We start from the raw sequence: 25,687 nt of genomic DNA on the forward strand, positions 1-25,687 counted from the left end.
GCCTCAAAGACAAGAAATGCCCCAAAGACCTGAAATGACTTAAAGACAAGAAATGCCTCAAAGACAAGAAATGCCCCAAAGACCTGAAATGACTCAAAGACCTGAAATGACTCAAAGACAAGAAGTGCCTCAAAGACAAGAAATGCCTCAAAGAAAAGAAATGCCTCAAAGAAAAGAAATGCCTTAAAGACCTCGAATGCCTCAAAGACCTGAAATGCCTCAAAGACAAGAAATGCCTCAAAGACCTGAAATGCCTCAAAGACCTCGAATGCCTCAAAGACCTGAAATGCCTCAAAGACCTGAAATGCGTCAAAGACCTGAAATGCCTCAAAGATCTGAAATGCCTCAAAGATCTGAAATGCCTCAAAGACATGACATTCCTCCTTCAGTCCAGGATTTCAAAATGATCTTCCAAGCACTGGTATAATGCAAGATCTTGGTATTTGTGTGCTCCTTGGTCTGCACCTTCTCAGTCGCACATACTTCAGGGCTGTCGCGAATGTTCTTGCAAAGTTACTTCAAGGCTGCTACTTGCAAAAACACCTGCAGGAGCAGCGTGACCACTGGCCTGAAGCATGACGACGAATGGACTTTACTTTGTCTGAAGAATTCCAATGAGAATGAAAAGTACCTAAAGAAGTTATTAAGACATTTCTGAGCAGTGTTTAGAGTGCAAAATGTAAACATTTAGGATGGGTCAATGCTGGTGTGGCACAGAGACACCCTCCTTCCATGAACAGTACTGGATAGTGGAATAGTGATAGTCAGACTGCAGAGACCAGGATGCCTAGAGAGTCCCACAAGTGTGTCTAGTGAAGGACAAGAGCTGGCATGTGGACGCAATGTGCTGCCATAAACAAGTTGTGCTCTGCAAGACTCCGGTGGTCACTGATACGCCCACTTTCAGCCATTATTACAATCTCTAAGCTCGATCCATGTTAAAAGCAGGTGTGTGTGCAAAGCCACCTGCATAGTCTACAGTCCACCCCAGAGTGGATAGGGCCTGTGCCAGCACCATCAGTAGCTCTTTGTAATGACAAGGCTAACCTATAAGTTACTGATATCTACGCCTCTTTCCTGGGCAAGGTAGAGCAGCCAAAGGCAACTCCTTCTCGGTGTCAATCTAAGATGTTAAGGGAAATCTTCACCTCGTTTCAGGTTGTCAAGGAAGAAGACCTAGGGGTTCTAATGAATGCAGTAAAATTGAGTTGTCCGCTTGCCCGTGCTCTCAGATACATTGTAATTCAAGGGGCAAGGTTAATTTACTCGCTGCTTCAAGAGGTGCTTAAACTCCCTCTACAGAGTGGCGTAGTGTCGTCTTCTGAAACATGCAGTGGTAAAGTCGCTTCTATAAAAAACCCTCTCTAGACCCCTCACTAACAGAAAACTAAAGCCTGGTAACCCGGTTGGCTAGCATGGGAAAGGTATTGGGAAAGCATGTCAATCAGAACTTATCTGCATTTTTGGGAAAGAATTACTTGTTTCATCCCACTGAATTGGGCTTTCGTCCCGGACACAGTACAGAGACTGCCCTTGTAGTAGTTGTGGAGGATTTTAAAATTACTCTAGATCAAGGGGGTCAGCAGCCGTTATTCTGTTGGATATGATTGCAGCTTTCGATACATTATCTCAGAGGTTACAGAATTCAGAAGAACCTGACCGAGCATTGAAAAGGCTATCTTCGTTTTAGAAGATAGGTGTTTCCAGGTCTATGGCAAGCTATTTTACTTGGAGTCTTTTTCCCCCTTAAGTGTGAAGTGACCCAGGAATCCTCATTGAGCCCCACAATATTTAACCTGTCCGTCGGGCCCTTTGTTTGATTGGCCAATCTTATGGACTTTCAATAGCATCATATGTGGATGGTACTTCGGTTGTAGTTTCCCTAACGCTGGAAAGCCTTTTTCAAAAGCAGACAAGCTTAAACCATGCCTGAAGGAGATAGCAGACTGGATGGCAGTCATTTGCCTCAAACTCAATGGAGATAAAACAGAAGTGATGGTGGTCGGCAATGACTTTAACTGCTGGTCACGGTTTGCTGGCCTGATTTATTAGGCAGCCATCCTTCGACGAAAGCTACGATAAAAAATCTAGGCATCTGGCTGCGCAATAAACGTATGTTTAAGACTCGGGTACAGAAATTAGGGGCTAGCTGCTAAGGCATTCTGCGAATACTCAGAATGATCTTAGATTTTTTACCTTCTTCATCATGGACGACCATGGTCGAGGTATTAGTTCTTTCATGCCTGGATTACGGTAATTCTCTTTATTTAGGATGCCCACACTATATCTTACGAAGACTGCAGGTGATGCAAAATGATGCAGTCCATTTGGTATTTAAGATACCGAAGCATCACCTGGCCTCAAGCTCATTGGCATTCTTACATTGGCTACCCATCAAACAGATGATCCTATTTAAATCTCTCTGTATCGCTCACCAAGGGCCCCGTGCTGTTACATCACTTGATGCGATCTTATATGCCCAGCAGAATCTTGAGATCCTCAACCTTACTGCTGGTGGCCACGCCGATGGTGCGGAAAGTAGACATGGTGAGCGTTCCTTCGGTTATCTGGTTTCTAAATTATGGGATTCTCTGCCTTTCAGGTTACAGAGTACAGAATTTAAGCTGAGTTTTAGGAAGCGGCTTAAACCCCAGCTGTCTGTCTAATCTGGTTGAATTTGGGTCCTGAGCTATGTCCAGTGCTGGGAGACCCGTCCTGGGTAGCCATGCGCTCAACAAGTTCCCAGAATAGATTAGAAATAGCACAGAATACTACCACATGGATCACTGTCCTTTTGGGAGCCAGTATAGCGCTGATGAATGGCCAATGAAGGAACGCACAACAGGGCAGAATCAATTAATTTCATGGCTCGAGAGGATAGTTGCACTTAAAAAAGTAACAGTATTAAGTCTCATTCTTTCAACGCACTCCTGATTAAGCTCAATGGGGAGAGCTTTAGAACACTGGAAAATGTAATGCCTTTTGTGTGGCAGGGAAAGCTAGCAGAATCTACTCATGGTATCTAAGGAAAGGGGAAATCTGGGATCAACAGACATCAGATCTTACTAAGAATCCTAAGGGACTGGTCAACCATCACTGGGTACGTATGGAGAGAGGGGCGGCGGGCTGATCTACAGGAATTAGGCTACAGGTGTTGTACTTCAGCCAAATATCCAGTGCTACGCAAGACATCTGGGACTCCATAGCACAGGCTAAGGGTTTCCAGTCCTTCACTCCCTACGGACATCGATCCATGAGGATGTATGACGTTACAACGCATACTTTTACATCGCATGCCTTTACAACGCGGTTTTTACATCGCATACCTTTACAACGCGTAGCGCTTTGGGGTGCTGGATAGTGAATAGTTTAATTAACTATTCCAACTCCAGTCCCCGTGGACACTAGGGAAGGTGTTGGACAGTAAATTAAACTTATTCCCTATCCTAGAGCGCCCCCAGCGCAATGCGGTGTAATGGTTTGCGTTGTAAAAGTTGCGTCGTAAAGGCACTGCGTGGTAAAAGTTGCGTTGTAAAGGATGTTTCCCATCCATAACCATGTAGACTTCACAGCTGCTTATGTGCTAACAAACTAGAAATACTGGCAGGACGGCAACTGTAGAGCACTAGCAGATCAATAGGAAGGGGGACAACTTTGATCCTTCGAGAATTGGAATAAGGTGTTCAAAGTGACCGACCAAGAACGATTTCAATACTATTACCTCACACACTTCACATGGGGCGTCAAACCCAGTAATTAGAAATTCAGTGCCCAGGACACTTACATTTACTTTTTGAACAATTGGTGAATTCTTTAGAAAACAGCAAATGGACCCCCCCCCAAAGATAAATAAGATATTGTCCAATCACAAAACCAAGAGGAGATGGAGTTATATGGGCTGATGGAAAATGATGCTGGGTGAAGCCGTCACCAATAAAGTGGGAAATACTAGGGAGGAAAACACAGATGAAAAATCTGTGTTCCTTTTACAATACTCCATTACACTTTTGATGGGTTGGGTTGGTGCATGGCCCAAGACAGATTCAGTAAAATGCTCCTTGGCACTACCAACCAGGGAATGGGGCAAAAAAGGTGGCACAATCCATTGATTATAGCGGTGACTGAAAATTTCCCTTATTTTTTAAGGATGCTCTGGCAGCCATTAAAAGAAATATTGAGGTTCTCAATTCATGAGGATTTGAAATTATTGATACAAAGATTTAAACCAGAAATGTGAAAGCCAATGCAGAATAAAGAGGGGTCTCTATTCTTCCAACTCTTACAAAAACTGAGCCAGCTCGTCCCTGGAAACAGCAGTGAAAGTGCCATAAGAAGATCTGGGAATGATGCAAAGGACAAATCTTGTGAAGACAGATCCATAGGTAATTTTAGTTAAGAGATAATACAGTAAATGCTGCATTTTTGAAATATGAAATGTCTTTAATTCTCCATTTATTAAGTCATCACTAGATATCTTAAATTGACAATAAAAAGGGCATTCTAAAAAAATGCTTTTACCAAAGATAAGTGTATGCACCCGAATTTGTAAAAGAGTCTCCCAGACACCAGCACTCTGTGTATTTGTCTCCTCCAAAAATGACGAAGAATCCAGAACGGGCAGGGGTACAGGAATTGCCATCTGAAAACCCCCTGCGCGGGGCTCGGTGTGTTCGAAAAATGTCTTGGAGATATGCTAGAGCCAATCTAAAGTCAGTGTTACCAGAGTATCAGTCCCATACAATCAACAGGTTTCAGCTTTAAGACAACAAGCACAGACTGACCTTCTGCAGGGGGACGTATCCATAGCCTTGTTTGATGGTGGGCGGAGGCATTGGGCCCTGTGGGATTTCCATGAACTGAGGAAACAAAAAGAAAGTTATCAGGAAAGGAGAGGCAGTGACTGTCAGAGAAAGAGAAGACAAGCCTACGCAGAGGCTTAAAGCGAGAGACCGAGGGAACAACAGGGACATGGCCCAGCAGAGGCGACTGGAGCACTTGGGCAAATACAACTAACTTGACACGGCAGCAGGAACGTTTTGAGACACGAGGGTGGGTGCAACGTATAGGTATAAAGAATGTGTAAAGTACAGGGGTGAAATATGAGGGAGGGGTAGATTACACGTGAGGAATGACAAAGTGTGCAGTGCACAAATGTGAGGCCTGAGGGAGGGTGCAGAGTACATGTGTGAGGTAGGGTAAGGTGTAGAGTGCAGGTGTGAGGCCTGAGGGAGGGTGCAGAGTGCATGTGTGAGGTGGGGGTAAAGTGTAGAGTGCAGGTGTGAGGCCTGAGGCAAGGTGCAGAGTACATGTGTGAGGTGGGGTAAGGTGTAGAGTACAGGTGTGAGGCCTGGGGGAGTGTGAAGAGTACAGGTGTGAGGTGGGGGTAAGGTGTAGAGTGCAGGTGTGAGGTGGGATAAGGTGTAGAGTACAGGTGTTAGGCCTGAGGGAGGGTGCAGAGTGCATGTGTGAGGTGAGGTAAGGTGTAGAGTACAGGTGTGAGGCCTGGGGGAGTGTGAAGAGTACAGGTGTGAGGTGGGGGTAAGGTGTAGAGTGCAGGTGTGAGGCCTGGGGGAGTGTGAAGAGTACAGGTGTGAGGTGGGGGTAAGGTGTAGAGTGCAGGTGTGATGCCTGAGGGATGGTGCAGAGTACATGTGTGAGGTGGGGTAAGGTGTAGAGTACAGGTGTGAGGCCTGGGGGAGTGTGAAGAGTACAGGTGTGAGGTGAGGTAAGGTGTAGAGTACAGGTGTGAGGCCTGAGGGAGGGTGCAGAGTACATGTGTGAGCTGGGGGTAAGGTGTAGAGTACAGGTGTGAGACCCGAGGGAGGGTGCAGAGTACATGTGTGAGGTGGGGGTAAGGTGTAGAGTGCAGGTGTGAGGCCCGAGGGAGGGTGCAGAGTACATGTGTGAGGTGGGATAAGGTGTAGAGTACAGGTGTTAGGCCTGAGGGAGGGTGCAGAGTACATGTGTGAGGTGGGGGTAAGGTGTAGAGTGCAGGTGTGAGGCCCGAGGGAGGGTGCAGAGTACATGTGTGAGGTGGGGTAAGGTGTAGAGTACAGGTGTGATGCCTGAGGGATGGTGCAGAGTACATGTGTGAGGTGGGGTAAGGTGTAGAGTACAGGTGTGAGGCCTGAGGCAAGGTGCAGAGTACATGTGTGAGGTAGGGTAAGGTGTAGAGTACAGGTGTTAGGCCTGAGGGATGGTGCAGAGTACATGTGTGAGGTGGGGGTAAGGTGTAGAGTGCAAATGTGAGGCAGGAGGGAGGGTGCAGAGTACAGGTGTGAGTTGGGGGTAGGGTGCATAGTTCATGTGTTAGGTGGCGGTAAGGTGCAGAGTGCAGGTGTGAGGCCTGAGGGAGGGTGAAGAGTACATTTGTGAGGTGGAGATAAGGTATAGAGTGCAAGTGTGAGGCCTGAGGGAGGGTGCAGAGTACATGTGTGAGGTGGGGGTAAGGAATAGAGTGCAGGTGTGTGGCCTAGGGGAGGGTGCAGAGTACATGTGTGAGATGGGGGTAAGGTGTAGAGTACAGGTGTGAAATGGGGGGAAGGGTGCAGAGTACATGTGTGAGGTGGGGGTAAGGTGCAGAGTGCAGGTGTGAGGCCTGAAGGAGGGTGAAGAGTACATGTTTGAGGTGGGGGTAAGGTGTAGAGTGCAGGTGTGAGGACAGAGTGAGGGTGCACAGTACAGGTGTGAGGTGGGGGTTGCGTGCAGAGTACATGTGTGAGGTGGAGGTAGGGTGTAGAATAGAGGTGTGAGACCTGAGGGGAGGTGCACAGTCATGTGTGCGGTGGGGGTAGGGAGACTTAACGAAAAAAAATTCTTGTTTGCGTTCTCAAATGCGTGTTCGTGAGATATTTCCCCCTGAGCACGCAAACAGCGATTGCGAACAGTAAAAAGCATCGCAATCAAGCAATTCTGCGTGTTCGCGGAATTTCTACATGTTCGCGGAGATTTTTTTACCGTTTCACAGAGCTTTGCGTAACACGATTACACAAATTCCGCCCACCCCTAGTGCAGAGTATAGGTGTTAGGTGGGGGTAGGGTGTAGAGTACAGGTGTGAGGTGGGGTAGGGTGAAGAGTACAGGTGTGAGGTGGAGGTAGGGTGTAGAGTACATGTGTGAGGTGGGGGTAAGGTGCAGAGTACGTGTGAGGTGGGGGGTAGGGTGAAGAGTACAGGTGTGAGGTGTGGGCAGGGTGTTGAGTACAGGTGTGAGGTGGGGGTAGGGTGTAGAGTATAGGTGTGAGGTGGGGGTAGGGTGAGGAGTACAGGTGTGAGGTGGGGTAGAGTGTAAAGTACAGGTGTGAGGTGAGGGTAGGGTAAAGGGTACAGGGGTGAGGTGGGGGTAGAGTGTAAAGTACAGGTGTGAGGTGGGGGTAGGGTTTAGAGTACAGGAGTGAGACCTGAGGGAGGGTGTAGTGCACTGGTGGGATAGATGAAGAGGGTGTAGTGTGTCAGTGTGAGACATGAAGGAGCACACAGTGTGAGACGTGATGGAGGAAGAAGAAGAAAGGACTGGGTAATGGTGCAGTGCACTGGTGTGATACATGGAGGAGGTGCAGTGTGCCAGCGTGAGACATAAGTGGAAGTTCAGTGTAATCATTTAGGACTTTTAGGCGGGTGAATAGTTAGACATGTGTCATGAGGGAGGGCACATATTACAGGAGTGTGATATGAGGGGTTTGCAGTGCATCTACCTTGCTGATGACACTCCTTATCGCATACAGTTTCTCTGTGGGGTCGCCCGCCTCCGACAAGGGGGCATCATAGTCGTAGCTGGTTGTGACTGGCTTAAACATCTTCTTATAGTCGGCGCCTGCGCAGAAGAGACGGGGAGAGAGTCAGGGAGATACTGTGTAAACATCACACGGAATGAAGTGTTTGGGCTGAACACAGCAAAGAGACACTTTGGTTCTTTATTCTTGGCAGCACGCTCTACTCCTAAATGCAGAACTATTTGCTGTTGAATGTCTTTGGGTGGCCACTGTGCAGCTCAAGTGGGGTTTTCCCTCGTGCTCTCTTATGGCTAGAACGGTCTGCTCTTTTGCTGGAGCCTGTCTCATATGACCAGTGTTCTGGCCATCCACTGCTGGGTATGGACATCTGAACATACTCAACATCTGGCCTGAAAGGGTGTCTAGGCTGTGCTGAGTGTCAAAGCCGAGAAGAGGCCGGAAGGCCTCTCGGGCAGAGTGCGTTTTATAAGACACCCAGAACAGAACAGAGTAGAATAGAGCGTGTGGGCTGTCAAGTCTTAATAACGACATTGATCATGAAACAGTATTAACATACATACTGTAAAACTATAATGATCAAACATCTTTAACATTAACATTTGTATCTATCTGAAGATGTCCGTTTGTGTCTGCCTTGAGTCCAAATCATGTATCTGGCTATGTGCAATCAGGTATATGTATTCATGTATATGTCTGGTGACGCTAGGAGGGCCCCTTTTTACACCACTCTGCAAACACGTCTCCTGGTGCATGACTGGTTGAGGAATTATGTCCTCTTGGATGCTGTGGACCTTGGGGTCCAAGAAGCCCTCATGGTACCTCCTGTGAGCCCTACACAGCGTTATTCCTGAGAGCTGGTTGGAGGCCCTGCCCCCTTTCTCCACCACTCTGCAAATGTGACTACTATGCAAAAAAACATAGAAATTCCCTGAAAAAAAACAAAGGTTACAGGGACGTTATAGTTAGGAATTGTCATTTAAAAAACCTTAGAAATTCACCGAAAAAAACAAAGGTTACAAGGACGTTATAGTTAGGAATTATCATTTAACCCCTTCGACGCTCATGACGAGCTGGGCTCGTCATGGCGTAGCCTCCTCGCACGCTCATGACGAGCCCAGCTCGTCATGAAACATGGGAATGAGTAAATCCCAGCGTACGGGCGGAATTCCGCCCGCACGCATGCGGTTAAAAAACCTTAGAAATTCACTGAAAAAAAACTACGTTACAGGGACGTTACAGTTAGGCTTAGGTTTCACTCTACAAAATCAGTGAAATTCAGCTGTTATAGTTAGTGAGCTAACTATAACTCGTTCTCCTGCAATGCACTGCTTATGACCTCACATATTTCATCACTCATGACATGGTCAGTGACACCACTGATGACATCACTGATGACATCTCAAATTACATCACTGATGATATCATCCACAAAATCTCTGAAGCACCCACTCACACCCCCATATAACCTTTCATACACCCACTCCAAGTTCCACACTACTTTTCTCAAACCCATTACACACCCATACCAGTACTTACAGAGCCACTCAATGATTCATAGATCAACAAACACATAGGCTCACTCACCCATACAGCCACTGACATATCTACTCGCATACCCATACAACCACTCACACACTGACTCATTAATCCATAGAGCTACTCACACACCTCACTCACTCATACAGCCAATCACACAGCCACTTATCCATATAGTTATACAAACTCACTTGCTTACTCCTACAGATAGTAACACGTACTCATTCACCTATACAGTCAATGACACAAGCACACACTCACCCATACAGCCACTCTCACATTCACTCACTCACTACAGTCACTCACATACCCCAACACTCACCTATACTGCCTTTCAGTTACCTGGTTACTCACCCATATACCACTGACACACTCACTCATTCAAACAGGCACTCATACATCCACTGAGTCACCAATACACCTTGGTATATACATTGAACACTCAAACTTTTTTAAAACACTCAGTCACTGGATGAGGTCACCGGTGATGTTATTTGAGATGTCATGAGTGATGTCACTGACCATGTCATGAGTGATGTAATATGTGGGGTCATAAGCTGTGCATTGCAAGTTATAATTAGCTCACTAACTATAAAAGCTGAATTTCATTGGTTTTGTACAAGTAAAAAGTGTGCCTAACTATAACGTCCCTGTAACCTTTGTTTTTTATAGTGAATATATAATACATTGGCACTCGCCAATGTGTAGGTATAGTTAGGTTGGAGTTACTATAGGAAATGCCTTTTCTGCTTTACAAATAACTTTGCTGCCATTTGACGAATCTTTCCAAACTTTCAATAAAAAATGCTCTTTTTAGCCTAATTTGTGCATGGAAAGTATCGGGGTGATCCATCAAGCAGGGGCCAAGAAAGGGGGGGGGGGGGTCTCGAAACGCTAAATAACCAAGCATTACCATAGATTTTTTTAAGAAGCATTGCAAAAATTGCCGAACGGAATTACACCAGATTGGCCAGGAAGCTAGATCTTGGTCCGTAGATTGTGCTATTTGTGATTTGGTGTAAATCCATTCAGTATTTTTTGAGAAATTAAGGTTCAAAATGTATAGATATCTGGAAAATGTAAAGGGGACTACCTAATCCTGAATGGTTGTTTTCAACCAGAACAATATGCATTACAAGACTCAGAGACTTTGTCCCTGTGTCTTGTAAATTAATTAATAAAAAATATGTAATGCGGAAGAGTGAGCACATGTTGGGGGGGTCACAATATGACCCTCCCTTTATTGGCTGACCACAACATGGACAATATGTTGTCGCCGCCGTTACAGAACTCTGGGACATGGTCCCCACTGAAATGCATTGTAGTGAATGGCTGGTTTTGACAAAAAGGGCGACAAAAAGGAGAACGTATAAAGGGTGATAACAGTTTTTAGTTACAATATAAATCATTTGTTGATGGTACCACACTAATTTTAGAAATTGTGGTGTGCTCTAAGATGATTATACCCTGTGAAAAATGCTGACCTTCTGCTGGGATTTCATGAATCATGTTAGAAAGAAAACTGTTTTCTCGTGATTTTCTCACAGTGGTTATGAAAGGTGCTCCAAGAGCTCAAATGAGAGCATATTTTCTGTAAATTCACACTATCCTTCTCAGCCATGAAAGAATAAAGTCCAAAATTCTCAGTAAAACATGTATTTTCAACATGAGCAGCCTGTCAGCTGCAGCCTCCGAGAGGGTTCTAAAGAACAACTAGAGCACTAACAGTGTTACGTATGGCAAAAGTATGGCACACCATACCTCATTCGAGCAAACTGGTAAAACTTAGAACATTTTATTTAGAAAGGAACTGTTGGACTTGGCCCTTTTCCCCCAAAATGTTTTGCTTTTCGCCCCCCTGATTTGAGATGTCTCCCCCATGATGAAGGTTACCGAATAGGCCATGTGTGGTGTGAGACACCATGTTAATGTTAAATGCAATGCAATGGTGTGTACATTTATTTCCCCCCATTGTAAACATGTACCCTGGTGAAATGCTGCATTTGTGTTTTGCATTTAAAATGGCTGCCAAGGCTATGCGTTGTGCCACCTGACTGCAGGAGGTTAGCAGTCTAGTTGTTAGGTACCCAGCCACCCATGCATTTGGAGGGAAAGCCTGGCACCCAGGGTGCTCTACTCCTCCCCCTGAGCCAGTTAGAACTACTTTGCCTGTCTGAGGTGGGTTAGCGGTCTAGTTGTCTGGTACCCAGCAATCCCAGCATTTTGAGGGACCTTCTAGAAGCTTCCAGCCTTTCTAGTATAGGGAGAGCAGTAGAGATGTGATGAGCAGAGACAGAGCTGGGACAGGAATGTGAGGGGACCTGCTGCCAGGGGATACCGCCCACTTGGGCCTGTGTGCTGGACCCTGCACCCATCCAGAACCCCCCTACTCTCCCCAGGGCCAGTGGAGCCACACTTCAGGAGTTCAGGCTGCTGTGTAGGAGGAGGGCCACGCTGCAGTGGGGATGGCGAAAGCCTACCACCCTGCTTTGATGATGCCCCCACTACCTGCTGACCTGGCCCAGTAGTGCTTAATGCTCTGTCCCCCGGGCCCCTGAAGAAGGAGGGCCCCCCTAAGTCCCTGAAGCTGCCGGGACCTTGCGCCACGCAAGCGCTGCGCAAAGAAGCGCCTAGAAGGGAAGGAGCACCTTGGACCCCCCAGGAGGTGAGGAGTGTTACCCTGGGGCTTGCTGCTGGGACTGTCCGCCCCCCATGCGCTGTGTGCCTGGAAGTGCTGGCCTGCAGAAGACTGCTTGTGTCCCCAGAGTGCTGTGACCAAGACTGCCCTATTGCCTGCCAAGCGCTATAATCTGGGAGCGCTGTACCTGCTAGGCGCTGGGGCTTGAGAAGTTGGCTGCCCCCTAAGCGCCACAACCGTAAAGCGTTGTGTGTCTCTTGGAAGCGCTGTGCTGCTGAAGCGCTGTATGAGGAGGATTGTGCCCCCAAGGAGCTGTGCTGGCTAGCGCTGCGCAGCTGGAAGAGGCTGCTTTTGTGCGCCTAAGCGCTACCGCGCCAGATTCGGCCGCCCCTCCCCGGGAGGACTATGGTTGGGCCCCGTTGGCCCTAATTGTACAACGGAGCCCCCTGAACTGGGCGGGAGCCCGAATTACACTGTTGATGACTGCCCCGCCATAGAGATCACCCCTGGTTAGGGGAGTAGTACAGCCCACCTGCTCTGTTGCCCCTTTGACAGCGGGGCTGGCGTTTAAGGAACCTGGCACTTCAGAACTGTGCCCAGTCTCAGTTGACCCATGTAAAATACGGTCCCGGGAAGTTTCCCGGGGTTCACCTGTTATGCCCCCATGTTGACGTGCCCTGCTAAACAAGGTTTGTATGCTTGATGGAATGTACCTGTTTCTGCTGCACTAGTGGGTTTCCTCCTGCCTAAAGAAATGGTTCTGCCCATAGCCCCTTTATGATGACAGGTGGTCTGATGTCAATGGTTTGCACCTAGTGTTTTATTTGATGGTGCACTTACCTGCTCCAGGGTTCTCCAAAGAGGTATGGATGCCCCATGATAAATGTGATTCAGGCCTGGTATATTTGAGGCGTTCCGCCTGTGGCTGAAGCTGTTGATGCCACTGTATGTGCAGCGGGCCCTGCCTCAGGATCAGGCCTAAGCCTGATGTGATGTTGTACGCTCAATGTTCCTTCTGTATCAGGGGGTGCAGATGCCATGCATGAGGTGCCTTCATGCCTAATGTTTATTGTATGCTGAATATCCTGCTGGGTGTTTAGGCCTAATGTTTCCTTTTACCCTAATGCCGACGATTAAGGCCTACAATTTCCCTGCAGCTTTGACCCTGATGTGTTTATGCCTAATGTTTTATCTCCCTCATCTTGTCATTGCTGAAGGTTCATGTCAATTGTTAACATTCTTTTTATTTTCAGCTGGACACTAAGGGACTACTTACCTTTTCTGACTATTCCCAGTTTTTCCTTGTACATTATCCCCCTGATATACTTGGCTCTGGCGCCAGTTGGCGCCCCATTGTGATTACTACTGTTATTGTATTTTACCTTTGCAGGTTGGAGATCATACAAATTGTATTCTTTTTTCCAACCAGAAGCAGTGTCGTGTCTCTTTTGTGGTGTGCCTGGGGTGTCGTCTGTGGGTACTGCGTGGATGCTTCACACATGTCCTCTGAACCTTGGCCTGCCCGCTCTGCTCCATGCTACCCCCTGTAGAAGTGGCTACCCCATTTCTGACAGGAACAGAATGAGGGGGTTCAATTTGTCACAGAAATTATGGTTAGTGCTGTAGAAAGCACAATTAGGACACATTTTAAATGAGTTCTCAACTATCTTCCTCATCTATTTCATTAAAACACTGCGACATGCAGGCTGAAATATGCACTTTCAACATCAGCAGCAGATTCTAAGTCAGGACCCGAGCTTCCGATTATGCTTTTCTAGCTCTATTGTATTTGACAGCAGCCATTTATAAACAAGAAAAGTCAAAAACTACATTTCCCATGAACAGACATATACCAACAGTCACATGCTCCAATCATAATGCAGCTAGCTCTATATTAACTGCAATCCGCCATCTTAGGCCCACTTTCTTTGCAGCTGCTCAGCCAGTTAAGTATTTTTTATTCCTTTACACAATGTACTTGATATGTTATTGATGATATTATTACAGATTGCTTATTGGGAAAGAATTACTATTCTGTTTGTTACAAGGGCTGAAGTGTATGATATTCTGCATTTCCGTCGGCGCTCATGTTTACCACTTATTCTCAGCTTTTTGCCGTTTACAGAGGGAGTGCTCTTCGCCTCTCAACTCAGCGGCTGTGCTGTGGGAGTCTTATATTGTGGTGTGGAGGCAGGAAGCAGGACACGCTGGTCTCTCTGACCAGCATAGTCCCTTTTCTCTGTCTCCGGGCAATTGCAAGTATGCATGCCAGTGAATTTGCCGCCTCTTGCAAGCAAGGCTTTAATTGTACGCATTGACGGAGTGTTGCTCTTTCCGCCTGTAGCTCTTTGCTCCGCGAGTGACCCAGTGACGCCGTGTGGTGCACTTTCACCCAGGGTTCTAAATCATGATCAAGCTTCTGGATAAGAGTCTTTTCAGGCAGCTCATTACCACTCTTAATTTGTTGATGGTGCCGAACTGGGGTTTTACACTTCCCCCTGTAATAATATGGGGTGCACTGAATTGCTAATTTAGTAGAGTTTGCATCTTGTAGTCAGAGTACTTGTCAAAATGGCCTTTTGCGATACCTTTGAGGTGGATTTGGAGCACTAACAGGAAGACCTCTTTCAACAAGACCTAGTGGAAGCGTTGACCTTCAGTGTTCAACAGCCCATGAATAAAGCCCGGGCTAGGGCTTTGGCCCCATTACTCGGCACCTGAGAGGTTAGGCCCACCAACAGGGATGGATCCCGAGCCTCCCTCCGATAGAAGGCAACGTCTTGTCTACGTCTAGACAGGGTAAAACCAAATCCAAATCCGTGAGGGGCCCTCACACAGCGGCCTTTGAAAGGCTGCCCGACACTCTTTTAGGGTATCATGGCTATAGTGCTCCTCCGTTGGACGTTTCCCCCATCATCCAGATACCGATCCAAGATAGAGTATTTGGGGACTCCGATAGCTCGGATTCCAGTGAGATCGACCAAAAGCATGAGCCAGAACCCAGTAGAAGAAACGCACGGATCACCTCAATGATTCATTCGTCTTTCGCTCCCCAACCTTTGAAGGATCTGGACTTCAGGCCCAGTGACATCATCCACCCCAGTTCAACAACCTGGGCTCCCCCGCCCCTCAAGAGGTGGCAGACTATGTACAAACCCACATCAGTTTTGACAAGGAGGTGAGCCAGGCTGTGATCTGAATGTCTCAGGCCAGACCTTCCCAGCAAGTAGATCTCACCATGGTTGAGTTTTGGAAAAAGTTCTCTAAGGGCCCCAAGAAGGGTCTGGATAGGGCTTGGCACAAATGCCAAGAAAAATTGTTAGATGCCACCAGCCCTCTTACAAATTCTGGAGCTGGTCTTTAAGGCCAAGGATTAAACGACCTCCATTGGTCCCAGGGTACTGGTAGGCTGGGCCCACCAGACCGTGTATCAGCTAGGAAATGCAACTGTGCAATTTCTGCAGGGCACAGATGACACAAATTAGCGTCCTCTGAAACTGGCCCTGTATACCAGGGTCTCTTCTTTGGTAGCCCTTTCGTCAAACATCTGTCCACATTTTTTTGGGCATATATAATACATTGGCACTCGCCAATGTGTAGTTATAGTTTGGTCGGAGTTTCTGTAGGAAATGCCTTTTTTGCTTTACAATATGCTATATAGCACCTTAGATTTGGCTCTACTCTCCCTTAGAAAAGTTATTTGACAATCCCTTTTTGGCAAAGCCAGCTGATTCAGAGTGTGATTGTCTGGCAGTGGTTTCTACCAAGGCCCACAATGTGACTACTCCCCGCACGAGAGGATAGCAAGACTCCAATTACGGTCCCCCCTTCTATCCCTCAAAATTCCACAGCAGGAGGCGGGTTCTAGCGGAATTTGCCACAGGTTTTTGTCACTCCTGCCTACAACACCGGATTACGTTCATTGCGGAATACCTCCCAGGCCAACAAATGACAATTAAGGTTTGGCAACCTCAGCACCTCAGAGATTATAGCAATTGGAGACTTCACCCGAGGTACTTCAGTGCTGTCAATCGCCTTTGTATTCGAAAGCTCAGGCAACAAATGCTTTTTTCCAAGACTGGTCTCCTTTCCGGAGTTATGCATTTCCCTCATTCATGTTGATCCCCAGGGTTCTCTCCAAGGTGAGATATTAGAAAGCAGTAGTAGTTCTGGTGACTCCATTTTGGAAGGCGCAACGCTGGTTCCCTGATGGTTAACTGGTAGCTGAAGACCCTGTGGTATGTAAGCTTATGAGGGGTATCAAGATGTCCAATCCCCGCCCAACCTGAATATTCCTTGCTGTGAGACGTAAATATGGTTCTTAGATTCCTAGAAAGTTGGCCTGATAATAAGTATTTGTCCTGCAAACAGCTATCAGCTAAACTGACAATGTTATGTTTGATTTCTTGTAGAAGAGTTTCAGACGTACGAGACCTTGATTTCTCGGGTAGACGGTTCTCTCCAGAAGGGGTTTCTTTTTCCATTCCAGGCAAACTATATCTAATACAAGGATGGTTTCTTATCTGGAAAATCCTGGTAATAATAATATTTGTGTGGCGTAATGTTTGAAAGCCTATGAGGTGATTATTAGTGAATTTCGATCGAATCCATTGCTCTACAGAAACCCTATAGGCTGGTGGTGGCTGCCACCGTAGCCAGGTGAACGCGCTGGCTCTTATCAGAGGCAGGTATTGACACGTCAGTATTCGGTGCTCATTCAGCTAGGGGAGCCGTGGCTTCCAAATCCTTCACTGCCAAGACTCCCAAAGCGTCTGATTAATCGTCAGAATCAACTTTCAAATATTTTTATTACAAACAGATTGTTGATGTTGTGTCAGTGGTTGTGTCCAGCATAATTGGAGCCTCCAGTCCTGGCACAGAATAAAAATAATTTTAGCTTTTCAATTCTGTTAAGGTTACGGAGAAGTGGATTATCCCGCCCTGGACTACATATGCATTTGGTTATGTAGAACAAATGACATGCTCATTAATGTTGAATTGCATGACTGTTATTTTTTATGGGCACCCATCTTGTTATAACATTTAGATGATTAGATGATTATTCTAAATGGGCAATGATTATGGCATGAGGTTTCTTTTTTTTGTAGGAAACTACCAGAAGCAATCATGAACCAGGCTGAGATACAGCGCAGGCTGAGTGACCTAGTTCGTCAAAGTTGGACGCTCGCCGAAGTGTCGATTGATTCGTCATGGAGAAGATGTACTACAGAGCCCAAGGGCGGTGGCTTTCGAGGAGGACTCCTGTTGAGTCTGGTTTTCATGTTTTTCCTTGGTTGGAAGTTGTTATCGCTGGAGAATTCTAGAATTACAGAATGACCGTTACCAGTGTCGATGGGCAACAAAAGATGAATTAAGATGGCGCCTTGGAGTTAATATACTGCGAGCTGCATTATGACTGGAGCATGTGACTGCTGGTATATGTGTGCTGCTGGGAAATTTAGTTTTTGGCTTTTCTTGTTTATAATCGGCTGCTGTCAAATAAATGCAGTAGAGATAGAGAAGCACAATCCTCACCTTAGTGTCCTTAAAGAATTGAAAATACTTATCTCGTAAGCTAAGGATGGTTTTACTGTCAGTTAACTCCTTGGTGACCAACTGCAGTTTTACCACAAAGTTCTGATGAGCACTAGAGTGGCAACATTCTCTAAATATGCCAAAAAGTGTGGCACATCCCATCTTGATGTAATTAAAGTGGGAAAATGTAAGCATTTTCTACTGGGGGTACTACAGTAAATGAGGAAATTAGGGAGCTGCAAAACAAAAAAAGTCTCCCAAGATGGCCAGAGAGAAAAGAGCCCAAATGTTGTGCAAATACCATCTAAACAAAGCCCAATTATAGCGCAATGACAGAAGTGTGCAAAATACTTAATGTTTAAATTTGTATGCAGTTTTAATAAAGCGCGGATATGAATTAAAGATATAATTATTGCTTTCCATGAGCATCAGCTATATTACAAAAGGACACACATTTTAGTTTTAAGCACAGGGGAATTAAGTGATGTGCCCAGGATCACAAGATGTTGAGACATCGCTGAAACTCAAATCTGGTTCCCCAGTTCCAAAGTTGGGAGCTCTGGCCAAAACGCCACATTTTTCACTCTAAGTGCAACAAATAATCAAGTGATCAACTGGAAAACAGAAACCTAAAACTAACAGATAATTTAAAAGTGCTTTGTCGTTATTTGAGAACTCAAACAATGTGTCCTTAATTTAGTTTTTCAGAACACTAACCATTCTATGGGGAAAAAAGCCCCTCATTTCTATCTATAATTTCTAAAGAAAATGCTTTAGCTATTACAGTTTTGATTACATCAAGATGACTTTAGGCATGCCACACTTTTGTAATAAATACAGAATTTTAGCAATCTAGTTGTTCATTAGAATACTGTTGGGAGGCAGAAGTCAGGGGCATGGACTCAGACAATTGAGGGCAGGGAGGAGGGGGCAGAGGCAGGAAGTTGACCATGCTGGGCAAGCAGGAGGGGCAGTGGCATCACAATGGACCACAGAGGGAAAGGGAAAGTGGAGGAAGGACAATAAACCAACCATGTAGGACAAGCAAGAGAGGCTGTGGCAATACAACAGACCATTAAGGGCAGAAGGGAGAGACGGAGGGAGTACAACCATACATACCAACAGACCCGATTCAGGACCGCAAAAAAGACACGGACCCTAATGGAGGGGAAGAATTGGCCTGCAACTACCAGCATGCAACACTGGAGTTCGCATGTGGTTTGGGAATAAATAGTTGCGGCAGCACGTGTTTTGCTAATTGTCGTCCCATGAAGATGAGGCTTGAAGCCTCAAAACGCATCAGGACTGGAAAAACAGCCGAGATTTGCAGCTTTCCAAAGTCAATAAAGTTTTGTGTGAACTTACTGCTCACGGAGTGGCGTCCTTGTCCGGAGAGGCATCTTTTGGGAAATACAATACGCGGCGGCTCAGCCGCGGAGGACGCACCGCCTGCCTGGAATATGGTGGCAAGTCTGCACGGTGGCAACTACGTGACCGTGAAATCGGCGTGAACAGTGAAAGGAAAGATGCAGACCACGCCTGGAGCCCACTGGAGGGCTGTTAAATGTAAATTATGACAAAAGAAGTAGTGGTTGGCAAAAAGGACACGGACCCTAAAGGAGGGGAAGAATTGGCCTGCAACTACCAGCATGCAACACTGGAGTTCGCATGCGGTTTGGGAATAAATAGTGCGGCAGTCTGTTTTGCTAGTTGTCGTCCCATAAAGAAGAGGCTTGAAGCCTCGAAACGCGTCGGGACTGGAAAAACAGCGAGATTTGCAGCTTACCAAAGTCAATAAAGTTTTGTGTGAACTTACTGCTCACGGAGTGGCGTCCTTGTCCAGAGAGGCATCTTTTGGGAAATATATATATATATATTTATATATTTTAAACAGTGTTTTCTGCCTCATGGATCGCATGTTAGATGATGTTAAACAGGAAAATAGTTACTAGGCCTCTTCACTGCTTCAATGTGATTTTACTCTGCTGCAAGAATTTAACTCCTTACACCCTGGTTTCAGTTAAGGAACATGTTACTTACCCAGTAAGCAACTGTTATTGGCATGTAGAGCTGTAGATTCACATGCTTTGCATACTCCTGCCATTTACTGTTCGGTCCAGCCACAAGGTAAGCTGACTCCTCCTTTCGGCGATAGTGCGCATGGGCATCGACTCCATTGTTAGATTGTTTTCCCGCAGAGGGTGAGAATGGAGTTAGTGAGTGTAGAATAGAGATGTCCATGAGTATGAATGTAATTTGAAAACCACAACCATTACAGAAGAGTGGGCAGGCGAGTGGGCGCATGTGAATCTACAGCTCTACATGCCAAGAACAGATGCTTACTGGGTAAGTAACATTTTCTGTTCGAGGCGTGTGAGCTGTAGTTCACATGCTTGCATAGACCATATAGCAGTATACTCCCAAATCGGTTGCTAACCTGTAGCGGTTGTAGTTGTTTGAAAAAGTATTTAAGTACTGCTTGGCCTACATTAGCTTGTTGTCTCGCAAACACATCTACACAATAGTGTTTGGTGAATGTGTGTGGTGTAGGCCATGTTGCTGCCTTACAGAGGTTGGCTAGGGGAATATTCCCTAAGAAGGCCATAGTACCCCCATTTTTGTGAGTAGAATGTGCTCTTTGGGGTATTTTCAAATTTCCTTTTGCTTTGGCATAACATGTTTGGATACATTTTACAATCCATCTTGCAATACCTTACTTAGATATGGGATTGCCTTTGTGTGGTAGAGAAAAAGCAACACATAGTTGCTTTGTTTTTCGAAATTCTTTGGTTCTTTCTACATAATATAGTATAGCTCGTCTAACATTAAGTGTGTGTAGAACTGTTAAAAATAGCAATATGTATGTACATAAGCGGCGTTCATTTGTGTTTTCAGTGCCCCTTGGTGTAAACAGAACGAATATCGCTAAAAACTCTGACTGTGTTGTCTCACTAGCATAGACCCATGCACACACGTACACGACAGCCATTTTAGGTACCATGGTCTCCCTGTCCACAATCACTCATCAAGCGCACTTCCCTGACCCTGCAAGCATTCCCCGTGCACCCTGACTGCCCCCGCTCTCTCATGCCCAAGTCATGAGCCCTCCCCTCCCGCATGACTCTGTCCCTAAAGAATCGCACCCCGCGCCTGACCAACACCTCCTTCCCGCCCTTGAATACCCCTCTTGTGATCAACCCTTCCACAGCGCTCGATTGTCCACACTGACCCTCCCTTTCATGAATATCTCTCCTTTGATGACCTCTTCCTCTGAGCCTGAATGTTTGCACGGAGCACTGGTCATCCCTTAGCCTGAGGATACAGTTTATTGCCCACTACTTTATGCACTCGTCTCTCTCGGAAGAAGCTACTATTGATCATGGCCACCCCACCCCCTGAGACTCGATCAGACACACACATTCCAATGGAATCAGCAGAACACTCAACTGCGTGACAGCCCCTCCTCTTGCATGGAGGATAAAGGCCCGTACTGTAGCCACGTGTTAAAATACCTTCATACTATACAATGTATTGATTGTAATATAGGATGCCTGTGTGTCACGAACCTGTGTATAAAAGGCGAAACCTCAGAGAACTTGTTAGAGCCCCTCCCGAAGACACTATGCGAGTGTCCCAAATGACGGGTTCTCCTCATGAGTAATAAACCTGTTTCCTTGTCTTCCTACTTCCAGTGCCCGTCTCTTTATTTCGGTAACTATTCAAGATGGAAACGAAGAGTCGCCCTGCGCCAGCAGCCTGGGCATCCGGGGCGTTATGGGCTGACTTTTCTACAGAACTTGTTCTGCTACAGAATCAGGTTGAGGAAAGAACACAGGTAACTCAACTGATTGATTGATATGAAAGGCTGAATCTACTTTAGGGAGAAATTTGGGATTGGTTCGAAGAACCACTTTGTCTTTATGAAGTTGAAAGAAAGGCTCTTGTATAGTTAATGCCTGAAGTTCACCAACTTTCCTTAGTAAGGTTATTGCTATGAGGAAAGCAACCTTCCATGAGAGGAATTGTAACTGACATTTATGTATCAGTTCAAAAGGTTGACCCATTATCATTGTAAGGACTATGTTTAGGTTCTGCTCTGGTGCAGGGGGAACTCTTGGTGGTAGCACCATTTTTAATCCTTCCACGAAGGCTTTGCTCACTGGTACTCTGAATAGAGATAAGTGTTGTCTATATTGCAAGTATGCAGCTACCGCGGCTAGGTGTAAACGGATGGATGTGTAAAGCAATTTAGATTGCTGTAAATGCAACAGGTAACAAATTATGTTTTTACAAATGCATAAAGGGGATTGATGTTGTTTTTACAATAGATAACAAACCGTTTCCATTTTGCTGCATAACATGGTCTAGTAGTAGGTTTTCTAGCCTCTTCGAGAATATTCATAGTCTGGTGGCAATTGTAAATAACCAAACTCTAAGACTTCAGGATCCAAATCGCTAGGTTGAGTCTTTGGGATTTGGATGTCTGATTTCTCCATGGGTCCGAGTGCGGAGACTGGGTGTGAGGTGTAGCTTTTGATGTGGCACCACTGACAGTTCTAACAGGGTGGTGAACCAAGGTTGACGAGCCGATGTGGGCGCTGCTAATATCAATGTGAGGGATGTTTGTTTGAGCTTCTGAACCAGTAATGGAATTAGTGGGAGAAGTGGAAAATCATAGGCAAATATTCCCGACCAATTCATCCATAGAGCATTGCCCTTGGACAGACAATGTGGGGACCAGGAAGCAAAGTTTGGGCATTTTGCGTTTTGGACTGTAGCAAACAGATCAATTTTTGAAAATCCCCATTGTTGAAAGTAAGGAAGAAGAACTTGAGGATTAAGTTCCCACTTGTGAACATGCTGTCTGTCTCTGCTGAGCAGGTCTGCAATTTGATTGTCCACCCTGGAAGGTGTTCTGCTAAGAGATACATTTTGTGATGAATTGCCCAATTCCAAATGCTTTGTGCCAGATTGGACAGTAGGAGAGAGTGCGTCCCTCTCTGCGTCTGCAGATACTACATCGCTGTCATGTTGTCACTGCGTACTAAGACAGTTTGCCGTAGAAGGTGAGTGTGGAAAGCTTTGAGTGCTAGGAACACCGCTAGAAGTTCCAGGTAGTTGATGTGGAGACATTTGTGATTGTCCAACCACAGCCCTTGTATTGTGTAATGCTGTAGAAGGACACCCCACCCAGTTAAAGATACTCCTGCTGTTAGTACTGTCCGTGGAATAGGGTCTAAGAAGGGCCGCCCTTTTGATAAGTTTTGAGGGTTCCACCACTGCAGAGAGCGATGGGGGCGGCCGTCTACCAACCCTAGATCGGTTAATGACCCTGTGACTGATTCCACTGACGTGCTAGAAATTCTAGCAGAGGACGCATGGGAAGCCTTGCATGAGGTACGATTGCAATGCAGGATGCCATCATTCCCAGCAGTAGCAATAAAGCTCTGGCTGGTAATGTTTGACTGGGTTGAAATTGTAGTACTCTGGCTTTAATATTGCAAATTCTAGCTACATTGGGAGAGGCTAGAGCTTTGAGAGAGTTGAAGGAAGCACCTAGATAAGACTGAACTTGCGCAGGGCACAGATGAGATTTTTGTGCATTGATTGTGAAACCCAACTGATGAAGTAGGTGTACTGTTGCCTGAGTGTGTAGTTTACAGTTCTGGTAAGTGCCCGTTTTGATAAGCCAGTCTCTTCTGAGATGAGCAGTTACTACTGTGAGACATTTAGTGAACACTCTTGGGGTGGGGGAACCTTTACAATGTGGTCATTACACCGCGATACCTTTACAACGCGGTTGTTACAATGACTGAGTGGTTAGTACGCAATGCATTTACATAGCAAGTTGTTACAACGAATTCCACTAGGGGGCGCTGAGGTATTGGAAATTGATTCCAACACCTTCCATACTGTTGCACAAACTGGAGTAGGAATAGTAAATAATACTGTTCCTAAGTCCAGCGCACCCCCTAGTGGAAGTCGTTGTAAAGACTTGTGAGGTAAATGCATCGCGTACTAACAACGCGTTCGTTTTAACAACCGCGTTGTAATAGCACACGATGTAATGCATCGCGTAGTAAAGTGCAATATCCTCTGAAAGCTGTGGTGACTCAAATGGAAATAACTTGAACTGATAATGTTTGCCTGGTATCACAAATTTGAGGAATTTGCGATGAGCTGGATGAATTGGAATGTGAAAGTAGGAGTCTTTTAGATCCAAAGTAGACATAAAGTCGCCTTGCTGTAAAAGAGGAAGTACCTGCTGAAGAGTCACCATAAGCAAAATGTAAATTGATACTTGTATAGCGCACTACTCACCCGCAAGGGTCTCAAGGCGCTTGTACGAATACCGCTGTGGAACCCATCCTGGCTTTCCCTGTGAGGTGTCCACTCCTGGTCACCCCTAAGGTGGAGGCCAGGCATCCTTAGCGTTGTGGGGGCCGTTGTGGAGATTAAGCAAGCTATTGCCCAGAGTTGCAGCGTGGGACCCATGATTGGAATAGGCACTGAGGCGAGAATTATCAGGTCCGTGGAATTTTTGAGCTCAAGACCCGCCGAGGCGGGAAATTGAACCCTGGTCCCGGGCCAGACCTCTGCATCAGGGTCTGCCGCTCTAACCATTGAGCCACACTTCTCCACAGAAAGTGCTTGGACAGTATGTATTTTTTTAACTCTCTGAGATCTAGCACAGGTCTTAACGAGCCATCCTTTTTGGGAGTCAGAAAGTAACGAGAATAAACCCCTGACCCTTGGTATTGAAGTGTGATTGGTTCTATAGCCCCTTTGAGTAATAGAGATTGCACTTCTTGTTGAAGCAAGTGCTGGTGGTCTGTTGACAATTTGTGATATCGAGGTGGAATGTTTGGAGGGTTGTTGGTAAGCTCCAAGCAATAATCATGTTGGATAATTCCAATCACCCATTTGTCGGTTGTTATTGTTTCCCAAATAGGGAGAAAGTGTTGAAATCTTCCTCAGACAGATGTGGAATAGTCGGACGGAAGTGTGGGGAAGGCACTGCTTATTTGGGGAAGGGAATTGCGGGGTGTGGTGTTTTTACCTTTGCCCTGTTTCCCCTTTATCCTCCTTAGAAAAAACCTTTTGTAAAGGATGATTAAGAAGTGTTTTTATAGGAGGGAGTGTTTTGGTCTGTCCCTATAGATTTGGACCCTTCCCTGTAAAAAGAGCAATGAAAGGCACCCCTGTTACCGGGAGACAGAAGCGCTCACATGGATTTTGCCACCACTGTATCTTTTTTCATCTTTTTGAGCGCTTGATCAACTTGTGGGCCAAAAAGATGTGTTTTGTCGAAGGGTATGTTTAGAACAGATTGCTGTACTTCAGGTTTAAAGCCTGAGACACGTAGCCAGGCATTTCTCTGGAGTAGGATGCTTGTATTCATTTCTCTAGCTGTAGCATCGGCCGCATCTACAACGCATCTAATGGAGGTATTGGAAATAAGTTTACCTTCCTGAACTAAGTCATGTGCTTTGGCCTTATGTTTATCTGGGACAAACTGTAGAAGTTGTTCTACTTCGTCCCAGTGGGCTCTATCATATCTTGCAAGGAGACCTTGGGTGTTAGCAATACACCAATAATTAGCTGCTTGCGCAGCTACACGTTTGCCAACAGCATCAATTAGTTTCGACTCCTTATCTGGAGGGAGGAGCATCCCCAGATGATTGAGAATTAGCTCGCTTTCGAGCATTGGATCCCAGTACAGAGTCCAGTGTCAACTGACACTCAAGGTTTGTATTTTTTATCCACTCTAGGAGTGAGTATCCTAGCACATACAGGGTCTTTAAAGATGTTGTCTGTGTGCCTTACCATACCTTTAAGCATCGGCAGTGTCTGATTGCATTTATGTGTTGCTAGAGTTTCAAAGAGGAAATCTTCCTCTAAGGAATCTTTATGGAGCTCCACCCCATGGTAGTGTGCAGCTCTAGCAATGAGCTCCTGATAGGATAGATTGTCACCTGGTGGAGACGGTCTGGCAGGGTAAAGATCAGGTCTGTATCCTGTGGAGGATCAGTGGCATAATCCGTCCAAAGATCTATTGGTGATTGTGTGTCATCATCATCATCATCAGTGTGATCTGCCTCATGGTGAGGTAGAGGAGATTGCCTAGGTCTAATCTGTAATGGATCAAATTGTGGCAGAGAAAGAGGAGGAGGTGAAGGTAGTGTGTGGAAAGGGCCAGTCCCCACATTTTCTTCTTCAGCTGTCGTCATCCGGAAGCTTGTGTT

At 45.9% G+C, this 25,687-nt stretch overlaps 1 protein-coding gene across 2 annotated transcripts in view; it reads right to left on the minus strand.

Annotated features, from left to right (window-relative positions):
- The window catches only part of GLB1L (galactosidase beta 1 like), a 192,436-nt gene that overhangs the window by 97,167 nt on the left and 69,582 nt on the right, over positions 1-25,687 (minus strand). For both annotated transcript variants that reach the window (XM_078679155.1, XM_078679157.1), the window contains 2 exons: positions 7,694-7,812; positions 4,782-4,856 (listed from right to left, as the gene is read on the minus strand). In XM_078679155.1, coding sequence (XP_078535281.1) covers positions 4,782-4,856; positions 7,694-7,812 — 194 coding nt within the window. The remainder of the gene's footprint in view (positions 1-4,781; positions 4,857-7,693; positions 7,813-25,687) is intronic.

The sequence above is a fragment of the Lissotriton helveticus genome, chromosome 3_1 (assembly GCF_964261635.1).
Source record: "Lissotriton helveticus chromosome 3_1, aLisHel1.1, whole genome shotgun sequence".
Classification (NCBI taxonomy): domain Eukaryota; kingdom Metazoa; phylum Chordata; class Amphibia; order Caudata; family Salamandridae; genus Lissotriton; species Lissotriton helveticus.